This window comes from Globicephala melas, chromosome 9 (assembly GCF_963455315.2).
Source record: "Globicephala melas chromosome 9, mGloMel1.2, whole genome shotgun sequence".
Taxonomy (NCBI): domain Eukaryota; kingdom Metazoa; phylum Chordata; class Mammalia; order Artiodactyla; family Delphinidae; genus Globicephala; species Globicephala melas.
The window spans coordinates 67,636,879-67,649,870 of NC_083322.1; the positions used below are offsets into that span (position 1 = coordinate 67,636,879).

Sequence of the window (12,992 nt, forward strand, 5' to 3'; positions counted from 1 at the left end):
ACACCCATGGCGCTCAGCAAGCTGGGTGTGGCAGTGAAGCAGGTGAGTGACCAGATTCAAGCAAGGCTTGGGGACTTAAGGGCAGATGTAGCAGAAGGAGGTAGCCTGTACTTGCTAGCGTCATGGGCATTAAGCATCTTAGGTTAGATGAAGTAGGAAGGAAAGCCACGAGGAATGACAAGTTGGGAGAAAAAGCAGGGGTTGACAGAGGAGAGCTGTCCATGAATAAGCTGTAAGCAAAATGGTTGAAGCTCAAGGGTATAATTACTTTGAAAGAAATATTTTTTAAAAAATCTTTTGAGCTCCAGATTCATGTCTACTTTATTTTAATAAAGTAGTTTAACCTAATAGCTGCACTTCTATGATTCTTGTTTATTTCTGTAATACTTTACAGACATTTTCCTTGAGAATTGAGAAACTAAAGATTGAATAATTCCTTAAGTCTGTGATTAGCAATGACAGACATCCAATTCCTCTGATTGCAGGTAGAGTACCCATCTCCATCCTTAAAACACATCTACTTAAATTGTGATGTTTGGAGAAAGTGCTTGTGTTTCCACTTAGAAAGTCTTCTTTAAGAAATCTGGGCCCACCCTTCTGTTCCCATTTCTGTGCTCTTAGCCATTTCCCCTTTTCCCCATTCCGCCTTCTTATACATCCTGTATTCTAGCCATACTCATACCGTGATGGGTTGAATTATGTCCCCTAAAAAGGGAAGATTTGGACACAGAGACAGACATGAACCCAGGAGGAACTTCAGTGAAGAGGGAGGCAGCAATCGGAGTGATACATCTACAACACTAGGAACACCAAAAACTGCCAGCAAACCACAAGAAGCTGTGGATCTGATGCTTCCTCACAGCCCTCAGAAGGAACCAATCCTGCCGATACCTTGATCTTAGATTTCTAGCCTCCAGAACTGTGAGACAATGCACTTCAGGTGTTCTAAGTCACAGTTTTTGGTACTTTGTTAGGGCAGTTCTAAGAAAATAATACGCATACCATACATGTTACTTGCCATTCCCTACGTTTATCATATTTGTTCATAACTTCGTGTTTTCACAGACATTCTCCTTCTACATAATGTTCCACTTATAACCATATTCATGGCAAAATTTTTTTCTTCTTACAGATTGGGCTCAAGCCTCGTTTCTTCTGTGGTGCTTCACGTGACCCTCCTTGGTTCTCAGAGCAGACATCTCTCTCTAAATCCTTAACAATTTGTATTACAATGGCTGTAGACTTGATTGAATCCCTCCAAGGAAAGCAATCACCTTAAGAACAAAAGCTCATGTCTTACTTCTCTTCATATCCCCAACCTCTGCCACCATGAAGACCTCTGTCAGTCAAAAGTGTATATAGAAAAAAACAGGAGTGGATGCCTTTCTCAAAACAAGAAAAATAACATGTAAAGGGAGTGTTTTAGCCACTTGAACATTTTTTTTAAAGGCCAATAAGATAATGCTGTTTTATGTAGAGGTCTTCACTATGATACCCTTATTTATCTTTCATTATAAGGACTACAAGTGACTATCAGATTTCTGTAAAGAAAAATATCAAAAATCAGGGGAAAATTTTATTTTTACCAAATTTCAAAATGGCTTGGTAAGCACCAGAATAGTTCCATTTTGCTGATCTGTGCTAGAATCAAGGATCTAAAACTGGTCAACACACAAACTGGCAAAGTGCTTCTTTTATTTAATGTATGAACATAAACTTTGTCTTACTAATGTCCTTGAATGGAGGTTGAGGGTGGTGAAGGGATACCTTGGAGTTCTGAGGCAAGGTCCTGAGAGAAGTTTTGTTTTTTTTTTACTTCATGGGAGGCTCAAGGCATGTTTTCCTTCTGTGACATAAGAGTTGTGAGAATTTTATCCCCACTGCATTTGACTGCATTACATCAAAGTTGTTAGTTTTTTGTGTCTTTATTTGTTTGCATTTATCTTTATATAACTCCAACTCCCATATATTGAAAAATAGTCTTTGCTTATGTAGTTTGGCAGAGAGTGTGTCATAATAAAAAGATCTGAGATTTCACTAAAAGTTCCTCTGCGGTTTTATGTGTAATATAAAAACAATATTATACATGTGAATCATACTTCATATAGTTCAAAGAATTTAAAGAATTTACACACATTATTTAAGGTGATCTTCCAATAACAATATGAGAAGGCAGAGCAAATATTAATGCCTAATTTCATGTTCAAAATCACTGAGATTCAAACATTACTTAATTGGTTCAGTGTGGCAAATCTAGCTAATAACTGATCTAAGGCTGGAACCCAGACTTCTTTCTTCCAAGTGAGTTGTTCTCTACTGTTTCCTCAATGAAATTAATATGTATTTTGAAATTATTATGCTCAAAAATAATATCATCATACATTTACATATTCCCTAACTTACAGATATAAACGTTTTCACAAATTGGTATTTTAACTGTATGCCTTTCCTCTGATACTGGTTAAAATTTACTTATTTTTAGATTGCTAATATGCTCTAAACATATTTTACTAATTCTTGTAATATTGATAATACCAACCTAAAAAACAAGTACCTCTGACAGATACTATAGAGCTTAAAAAAAAATTACATAACCCAGTCATTTAAACTAACTGTTTATCATTTTTTACTGCTTTTAAAAGAAATACTCACCTACTGAAATGTAGATAGTGTACTATTTCCCATTCAATAGCTTCATATGTCATGCAAATATGTTAAAATATATTTTATTCCAAAAAATAATTAAGTTACTCACGCTGTGCTCTAATTTTTTGAGGATCTGTTAGATCATAAACATTTAAATGACTGACAGATTTAAATTATTTCACACACTGGTCTTACCCTAGGTAACTCAGAAAAATAATTTCTTTGACAACTATTAAACTTTTTGTTTCATTCATTCATATTATGTGCATTTATTAAGCACTGACTGCATGAGGCACTTTATACATGCTAAGTATGTAACAGTGAAAAAATAGAAGTAGGTTCATTTCCTTCAAAGTTTACATGCTGGTGTGAAAGACAACAATGCAAATAAGTATTATAATAGAATATGCAAGGCTTTATGGGAGGACAGAAAGAAAAAAAAAAAGTGACCTGGGGAAGTTAGGAAGGTGGCTGTAAAAGAGAAATGAATCTTGAAGGATATAACAATCAGAGGTAAAGCATAAATAACTTTCTAGGCAGAGATAACTGTATGTTCAATAAAATATCAAGGCATTGTGTCATGGTAGATTTAGAGAATTGAAAATTAATTGTTAAACTGGATGGGGTGACAATGGGGGAGGGTGGAAGATGAGATTGGAAACAGGTTGGATCAGGTTTAGACCAGCTCTGCCTGTGATAAGGACTCTATGAGGTTCCTTTCTAACAGCAATGAAGGAGTTTAGCTTGTTCAGAGCTGACATTTTGGAAAATGAGTGTTGGATTGAGACATTAAGAATGGAAACATAGCTACTTTAGAACAACAGCCAGTTTAACAACTGCATGGCTGAATCATTGTTCTTTATGATACTCTAGGGGGTTCCAGGAATCAATGTCTATTGCTAATGGCTAGATCTAAGTTGTTTTTTTCTAGAGTTGGTATATGATCTACAGTGGCTCTGAGTTTGAAAATGCAGGTATGGACATGTAGCTCTATCTTTTAATGAACTATTTATTTTATAATAGATTTATACTTGCAAAAGGGTTGCAAAGATAATATAGGAAGTTGCCACATTACCTCCCCTGCTACCCCCAGACTCTGTATTGTTAACATATTACTAAGCTGCATTGAAACAACTAAGGAAGTGACAGTGGTACATTACTTTTTTTTTTTTTTTTTTTTTTTTTTTTTTTTTTTTGCGGTACGCGGGCCTCTCACTGTTGTGGCCTCTCCCGTTGCGGAGCACAGGCTCCGGACGCGCAGGCTCAGTGGCCATGGCTCACGGGCCCAGCCGCTCCGCGGCATGTGGGATCCTCCCGGACCAGGGTACGAACCCGTGTCCCCTGCATCGGCAGGCGGACTCTCAACCACTGTGCCACCAGGGAAGCCCAGTACATTACTTTTAACTAAACTCCACTAAACTCTACACCTTATTTAGATTTCATTAGTTCTGTTTTTCTTCCCCCCTAATATTCTTTTCCTGCTTTAGGATCCATCTAGGATAAAACATTACATTTAGTTTTGTATCTTATAGTCTCCTCTGATCCGTGACAGTTTCTCAGACATTCTCTGTGTTTCATAACCTTTACACTTTCGAGTACTGGTTAGGTATTTTGTAGAATGTCACTCAATTTGGGTTTGACACATGTCTTTTCTTATGGTTAAACTGGGGTTATGGGTTTTGGTGACAAAGACCACAGGGGTGAAGGTCCATTCCCATGTATCTTGTCATAGGGTACATACCAACAGCATAATTTTATCACATCTTATCAAAGGGTACCTGCTACCAATACAACCTGATGATGTAAACTTTGACCCGCGATTTATTGTGTTTGCTAAGTTTCTTCAATCTAAAGTTAAACTTTCACTTCCACCCCACCCTTTGTCCCTTTCCATACTCTATTCTTTGTGAAGGAGTTATTAGAGTCCACACTCAAAGGGCAATGGTAAAGGAGGTATTAACCTCCATTTCCTGGATGGGGGCAGTATCTACATATATAATTTGAAATTCTCTTGAAATTCTTTAGGGGATTTCGTTTCCCATTTATTTGTTCCTATTTATTTATGTATTTAATCATTTATCTATGTCAATGTGGACTGATTTCAAAGATATTTATTTTATACTTTGGATTGTAACTTCACACTATGTTATATATTTTGTTGTTCAAATTGTTCCACATTTTGGCCATTGGGAGCTCTTTCAAATTGGCTCCTGTAACCCTTTGACTTATCCCATTCTTTTATTTTTTGAGCACTTCTATAACTATGTTTTGAATATAAAGCTGTAGCATTCAGATATTTTATTTATGAAGTTGGAAGAAAATGAGATGTTAACCTTGACCCTATTATATATTACATAATATTCATGAGTCTAGACACATTTTATTATTTGCAAAGTGGAGAGACTATCATGTTTAAGGCATTATATTATTAAGATGTATAATAAAAGACTGAAGTAGCAAGCAAAACCATATATTTAATTATTATAATTAATATTAATGTATTTAATTATAATAATTAATTATAATGAATAAGCCTCACTTAAAAAGGTGCTACCAAAAGGGGCTATATAGGGATAGGGGATTAAGAGGTATAAACTATAATTGTACAAAATAAACAAGTATATATTGTACAATACTGTTTTGCTGAAATCCTTCTTTCTGTTTCAAGGTTCGTTGGATTCACTGGCAAAATAACCACTCATCTCACACAACTGAGCAGACTTAATTAATTTTTTAATAGAAGATTATTTAACTTAATTTCAATATACAGGCATTAGAAGGGGATGAATAAAAGTATTAGAGAGACATAACAGAGTATATATCATCAGATTGGTCCGACACCTACATCCAGATTCAAATAGCAGCTGGGAAGTCCCAAGTAACAGAAAGCTGGAGTCCCAGTTGGGAAGGGTCCCAGGCGGTGCATCCACCCCACAGGTGAGACTTCAGTTTGCCACTCGAAGGAGCCCAGTTTTTAGCACCAGGCCGCATGCTGATAACAATCAACCTACATGCAAGCTTGCAGCTCTGGTTATTGTCATAAATGCCTTGGTCTTAACTCATAAGTCTTGGAATGTTCTTGATCCCCAGGGGCTGGCCAGACCCTCAAGGTGCAAGAAGTCCCAGGATTTACTCTCTATCTTATCTAGTGGTTTACAGTGTGTGCTGGCGCCACCCCTTTGGCCTGGGTGTAGCTCAGCAGTTTGGCATGCAGCCGGCTTTAGTGTCATTGTCAGGTCAGAGAGAGGCCTAGTGTGGCCTCTGAAGCCTGAACACGACTACTTTACTAGCTTCCCCAACAAATACAGGGAATATAGCCAATATTTTATAATAACTATAAATGAAGTATAACCTTTAAAAATTATGAATCACTATTTTGTATACCTGTAACATATAATATTGTACATTGACTACACTTCAATAAAAAAAAATCAATAATTTGGGGAAAAAAAGTTACTCCACTAATTGTAGCTCTTTGGGGATAAGTAATGTTAAATCACCTAAAACTGGATTTAAAAAATGCAAAAAGTATGGCTATAAATTCTCATCTTTAACTACTTTAAATGACAGGCCTGCCACCCTAATTTTCATAGTAATGTCAAAGAAAAGCACTCTGAGCTTAATTTTTCTTTTCATTTCACAATTTTCTCTCCAAAGACATGACCCATTTATTATTTGTTCTAAAATACATTGTTACCTTAGTAGCTACCAAATTATATGCCTTATATAGCTGTATCGATGAAAAGAATCTTACAAAAGATGCAAAGAAAATGAAGAGACCTGACAACTCTGATTTTAATGTCTAGAAAGAGCTATCACAGACTGGCAACCATCACGGATCCTGAAACCATCCAAGTTATCTTCTGGCACACTTACAAATATTAACCAAGAATCCAGGCTGATTGACAATCTCTACCTTTCATGTCCCATACTGGAAATCCTCTCTTCCTCCCCATCTCCACCCCAAATTAAAAGCTGTAATGCGTTCCCAATGCTCATTTACTTATTCAGCATATTTTCTGTGTCTTTGGCAAAGTGATAAGAGGTTATAAAGGGAATTTAGTCTGGCAATAAATAGGTGTGAACCTGCATTTCACTTCAGTTTTCACTAATCTGTATCTTTGGATGCATTGATATAATAGGGGAAAGGACACAAGCTAGACCAGGATAAAGATGGGAGTAAGATGTCTGGACTGTTCCAGCCAACAATGTTCAATACTGGATGATGGGTGGGCTCCCCTGAGATTCATTTTGTAGCTTTAAAAATAGATGATTTAAATATCGTATCTCCCAGGTTTCTTCTACTTCTGAAATCTCTGATGCTCAGATAGAAAATTTTCCTTTGATCATTCCTCAGATAATTAACTCATTAATGACACTGATTTACCTGGAGCAACTTCCAACATAGCTACATCCCTTGGAGACTTTCTCCCCCAAAATGTAACTACTGGTGGTTTGAGTTATCCTTATGCAAAGAGTAATATATAAATCAGGAGAGAATAAATATTTTTGAGATTATTATTTTAATCAGTCATATAGTCAGCCTATTTTGTATAGGATAATAACAATTTGTATTAATGCAGCTATTCCTTAAGAAGGGAGGGTGGACAGTATTCTCCTCCCCAGTCAGGAGCCTGTCCTTCCCTCCATTCACTGGACCAGTCTTGAGGTATATACAGCGTGTAATAGGTAGTATGTTCCTCTACTTTTAACCTTCTAAAGTTCCAGCACAAGCTGGCTATAGAAGATGTGAGGGGGAAATTATCTATCTATCTATCTTTCTTTCTTTCTTTTCCATGTATATTGCTTAGAGCTGTGTTATACATTGAATCATGTCACTCTAAAGTTCATGTGTTGAAATCCTATTCCCTAATACCTCAGAATGTGACCTTGTTTGGAAATAGGATCATTGCAGATGTGATTAGTTAAGATGTGGTCATAAGGGAGTAGGGTGGGCTCCTAATTCAACATGACTAGTGTCCTTATAAAAAAAGAGAAATTTGAACACAGACACAGGGAGACCCCCATGTGAAGATCAGACTCCCATGGGGAGTGAAGATTGGAGAAGCTAGGAGAAAGGACTTGAACAGCTGCTCCCCTAGAGTTTTCAGAGGGACCATGACCCTGCCAGCACTGGTTTCAAACTTCTGGCCTCCAGAACTGTGAGACAATACAATTCTGTTGTTCTAAACCACCCAGGTTGTGGTACTTTGTTACAACAGGCCTAGGAAATTAATATAAGCTGTAACATAGGTGTATGGTGTGGGGAGCAGGGGGTGGATTTCCTTCAATATCCTTTGCAGCAAATGTATTAGTGCCACCACTGGCTTATCCATTTGTATGGCCTATGCTCCTGTTTGGGTCAGAACACATGCCAGTACATCTTTCTATTGATTATGAAGAATCTGATTTCAAATACGGGACTTTGTCACTTACTGGTTGTGTAATTAACCTCATTGACCTACAGGTACCTGATAATGGTAATACTTGATCTAGCATAGCACGGGGGGCAGGGATCAAAAGATATGACATAAGTGAAAAACAATACAGAGGTACATAGAAGAGAATTTAGTGTAGAGGTTAAGATCTTTGCAGCCAGGTTGAATGAGTTCAAATTCTACTCCTCCCTTTACTAGTTTTGTGACTAAACTATGGACTCAGTTATCATTTTGAAATGAGAGTTATACTAGTACCTATGCCTTGAAGTTGTCATGAAAAACAAATGAATTAATACATAAAGAGGTCTTAGATGATTGTCCGGCACATAGAAAATATTCAATAATCATATCTAATAGAAGTATTATACATGCAAACTATTAAGAACCATACAGATGAACATTTGTATTATTATCATTATAATTTATCATTAGTAAACAGCTACTGATGAATGCACTTATACATTGATAACTCTGACTTTCTAGCTCAAGGTGCATTTTAGCAGCAGTACTTTAGACAGCTCAGAAGAGCTAAAGAGGGACAATCACAGATGAGGTCTGATACCAAGTGGACCAGGTTTGCCCAGAGAATGAGAAGAATCTTAGAACTAGAGGCGATTTCTGGTATTCATTAGTCTTGTCATTTCCTTATGTTAAAATACTTTAGAGCCAAACTTTCTGTTGAGCATTGTACTAACTATGCTAATACATAGATAAAAAGCAAAGAATTTAATTAGATTTTACTCAAGCATCCAGAAATGGGAACTGATTTTTTAAAAACTGTTTATAAAAGTTTGTAATGAAATCTTTACATATATTTGAATTGAGATACATTGTCTATATGTCACACTCCTCAGTTGACAGTAAATAAAGAACAGCCAGCCACTTTCTCACCGTGAGTTTTGGGGCCTCAAGTAAAAGACTACCATTGGAAAAAACCACTTCCTTCATGTGTGTCTGGCTTCACAGAGGAGAAGGAAACACTTTAGTGTCTGGCCTTACAGAGGAGAAAGAAGCATTTTTTGTAAAACAGCTTCTATTCATTTACTTGGAGGAAACAGAAACAGTTGCGACTAAATGAAATTATATTATCACCTTTATTCAATTTCATAAACTTACCCAGGAAGTGTACAGTTGGAAGACAGACTGTCTCAGCGCTGTGGATAAGTTATAGTCTTCTGAACTGTGGTGTGTTTGGTGTGCAGCCCACATAAAATTAACCTCTGCAAAACACACAATTTGAAATGAGCCATGACAATAAGAACAAAGCAATTTTCATTTTCAGTTATGTATGCTGCTCTGTTGAGTGAGGAAGAAAAATCTCGAACATCTCTGAAAAACCTAGCCAATATAATTATAATTAAAATGAGCTGCCTCAAATCATTTTTGGAAGCAGAGATGGTATAAATTACAAAGAAATAAAAAAATTGAAACACAGCCAATAAATATGTATAGTGTATATGATATAATTAAATGCCTTCAGGAAACTGAAATGACTTCCAAACTTACACTTTCCTAACATATTACAACGTGACAAATCATAAAAGCCAACTGGTAATGTTGTAACAAATACAGTCAATGCATTGTGATAAGTTTTCAGCATGTGATAACATATTTCTAATTAAAGAAGAGTACTCTGATGGGAGAAATTGGTGTATAAATTTTGGAATGAAATATTTCATAATATTCTTCCCTAATGGCTTTTTAAGAAATTTCAAAATCTGTCTATTGGAATAAGAGGCAAAGCAGAATAACATCTGGCCCTAAGATTTAAGGTTTCAGTTTTATTTACAGATATATATTAATAACTAATAGTTACATACAGTTCTTCCCATACCTCACCAAAACAGTATACCATTTCTAAAATTGTCCCACCTAATTGCTGTTTGTCCTCAAAATAAAAAAGAAAATGCAAATTGTTAATTTTCACCGAACATTATGTAAATTGCCCTCGTACTGTCTTGAGATTCATATATACCTAAAGGAGAGTTGCTTGCCTTTTCTACAGCAAATGTGCCACTATAATAACCACCTATGTATATGGAATTTAAGAAAACAAGCCCACATTTTTCATTCTGCCCTCATTTTTCATTTCCTACCAGAATTACAGATCAAAATGCCATATATTCTGTTTTAGTAAAAGAAAGTATGCTCTTAGCTAAACTAAGTTATATTTTGTCCTTTGCTACAAATACACGAGATAGAATTAACCATATGATGTGATAATTGTATCCCTGCCAGTATAGATTAGAAATTTAAAATTTTTTAGGCTTGGATGCATGGGAACTGAACAGTGAACCTAAAAGTGGAAATATTGAGTTATTGGTCTCTGCAGCTGCCATATACTCATAGTTAAAATACATGGCACATGGCAGAACAATTTGTTAGAAATTTTTAAAATGAAAAGCATGGATAAATGGAGATATAGACATAGATACAGTCATTCTGGGTGGACTTCTTCTTGGCCATTCATTTAGGAAATGAAAGGTCTGTGGACAATCTATGTAGGGAGTTACCAAATAAAATGTGCAAAAGAGTTTTGGTAAACAAATGAGATATAAGAAAGACTTAGTTCTGTGAGAATGAGATTATGAACAGGATTATGAATACACAGCTCTATCAGAAGTCATTTCTATTAAAGTCATATATTTTCAAGTGGGGCAAGTATTTTCACAAACCATCAGTTTATATCTAACTTAGATCCTGACTGGTTTCATACTTTAATCATTCTAATCGTTCCTAGTAATGACCCTGTATTTCTACCCGAGCAATGAAGGAAATTGTTCTTACACAAATGAGAACTACTTCACCATAATGATCTCTAACTTCCCAAGCATAATCTCTGAAATAACCTAGAACCTAAATCTCTGGTTTACTGACTAGCCTATATAACTATAAAAATAAGAGCGATACAAAGAATCCCAAGGCACTTGAAATCTTCAGATGTTGTGTGGAATATTATTAAGAGGTAATAAATTTGATGAATCTCCTAAATCTTTTAAAACTTTTTACAGATTGAACATCTGAAGTAATCTGAACACCATTTTCTCTTTAGAACATACACATTATTGAACATTTCAGAATCTGTCACATAAAAACTTCATTACAAATAAAAACACTACTTTGTTGGGCCTTTCAGGATTTTTGTTTAAAAAAATTCGTCATAATGTACCCATATTATGAGTTCACAAGTGGATGAGCTAATCAGATGGGGTTTAATTAGAGGGTAACAATATGCATTGGAACTACCTCCTTATAATCTCCACAGAAGCTAAATGGTGGAACAAAGAATCCATGAGGGTGGAGGTTAAAGACCTGTCTCTATAGTTGTTTTAAAAGCATTTACTTCCTATCACAAACTGTGTGTAACACAAGCCTTCATTCAATGAAGTACAGCTGTATAAACAGGGTGCAGTAACTGGATCCCACTGCCTTACCTCTGTCACTTTTCAGAATTGGGAAAAACAAGAAGAAATACAGAGGTTTTTTTCCACAGACTATATTCAGTTTACTTGAAGTAAATTATTTTCAAAAGTGGTTATAAAAATACATTTTATAGAAAATTGTCCCCACAGTTTTTTAGTAAATGAGGAAAAGTTAATAGTACATTTATATATATGTTCATCTTCCCTAATACTTGAATTGATGAGTTGTCTGTTCTAAGGAAGAAAACCAAATGTTAAAGAGAAAAAATTGATATTATCACAATAAACTTCTTTCTGTGAAAAAAATTAATAAAATTATAAGTTGTCAACAATAATAATTTTCTTCTTCTATAAGAAAAAATTATTGATTTTCTAAGCATATGATATGTTATTATGGTTTTTTAATTATATTAGAAATAATAATGCTACTTTCCAGTGCCAAAATATAGATTTCTTTAAATATATTTTATTAATACATTGACCAATCATTCAATTTGTTTGGCCAAAATTTAATGTAATATGTGTGTTTGTATGTATGTTATATTCTTGAGTTTGTTACCTTGTTTCTATTTTTGGTAAATTAAGGTACAACTTACATACAGTGAAATCCATCCCTTTTGATATTTAGTTCTATGAGTTTTTGCCAAACAAACACCACTATGTAATCACTGTCACAATCAAGATAAGATATGGAACAGTGTTGATCACCCCTAAAAGTTCCCTGTTCCACTTTGTGTATGGCAGGCTGACTCTACCATGGCTCCCAGATTCAGATGATGAGATTCTGGACTTTGAACTTATAATGTAATGGGATGAAATGTTTAGGACCTTGGGAGAGGTGAGTGTTTTGAATGTGAGAGAAATAAGAATCCATGGGACCCAGAGGATTCCTATAGGAGGCAGCCTCTAAGATGGCACCCAGTGATTCTTGCCTACTGGTGTTCAACCCCCTGTATAAACCCACCCCTTGGGTGTGGGCTGGATTTTATGACTCCCTTCTAGTAAATGTAATTTTGGCAAAGGTTATGGCATGTCACTTCTGATATTAGGTTATAAAAAGACTGTGGCTTATGTCTTAGGTGCTTTCTCTTGTACTCTCATATACTCTGTCTGAGCAAAGTCACCTGCTGTGTTGTGAACTGCCCTTTGGAGAAGCACATATGACAGGGGACTAGGAGAGGCCTCAGGTTAACCAGTTAGCAAGGAACTAAGCTCCTCAACCCAAACTCCACAAGAAACTGAATCCCAACAACAACCATGTAAGTGAGTTTGGAAGCCGATCCACCCCCACTTGAGTCTTCAGATAACACTACAGCCAGCAGACAGCTTAACTGCTTAACTACAGCCTCATGAAAGATCTTGAGCCAGAAGCACTGATCCAAGCTGTGCACTGATTTCTGACCTACAGAAGCCATGAGAGAAGCCACGGATGTATTACGAAGCAGTAGAAAATTAATACTGTGGTCAATTCTCCTTGACCTCATTC

At 35.8% G+C, this 12,992-nt stretch overlaps 1 protein-coding gene across 1 annotated transcript in view; it reads right to left on the bottom strand.

The window, feature by feature from the left end:
* Positions 1 to 12,992, bottom strand: part of AGMO (alkylglycerol monooxygenase) — a 328,631-nt gene that overhangs the window by 212,083 nt on the left and 103,556 nt on the right. The window contains exon 4 of the mRNA XM_030857150.2: positions 9,201 to 9,304. Coding sequence (XP_030713010.1) covers positions 9,201 to 9,304 — 104 coding nt within the window. The remainder of the gene's footprint in view (positions 1 to 9,200; positions 9,305 to 12,992) is intronic.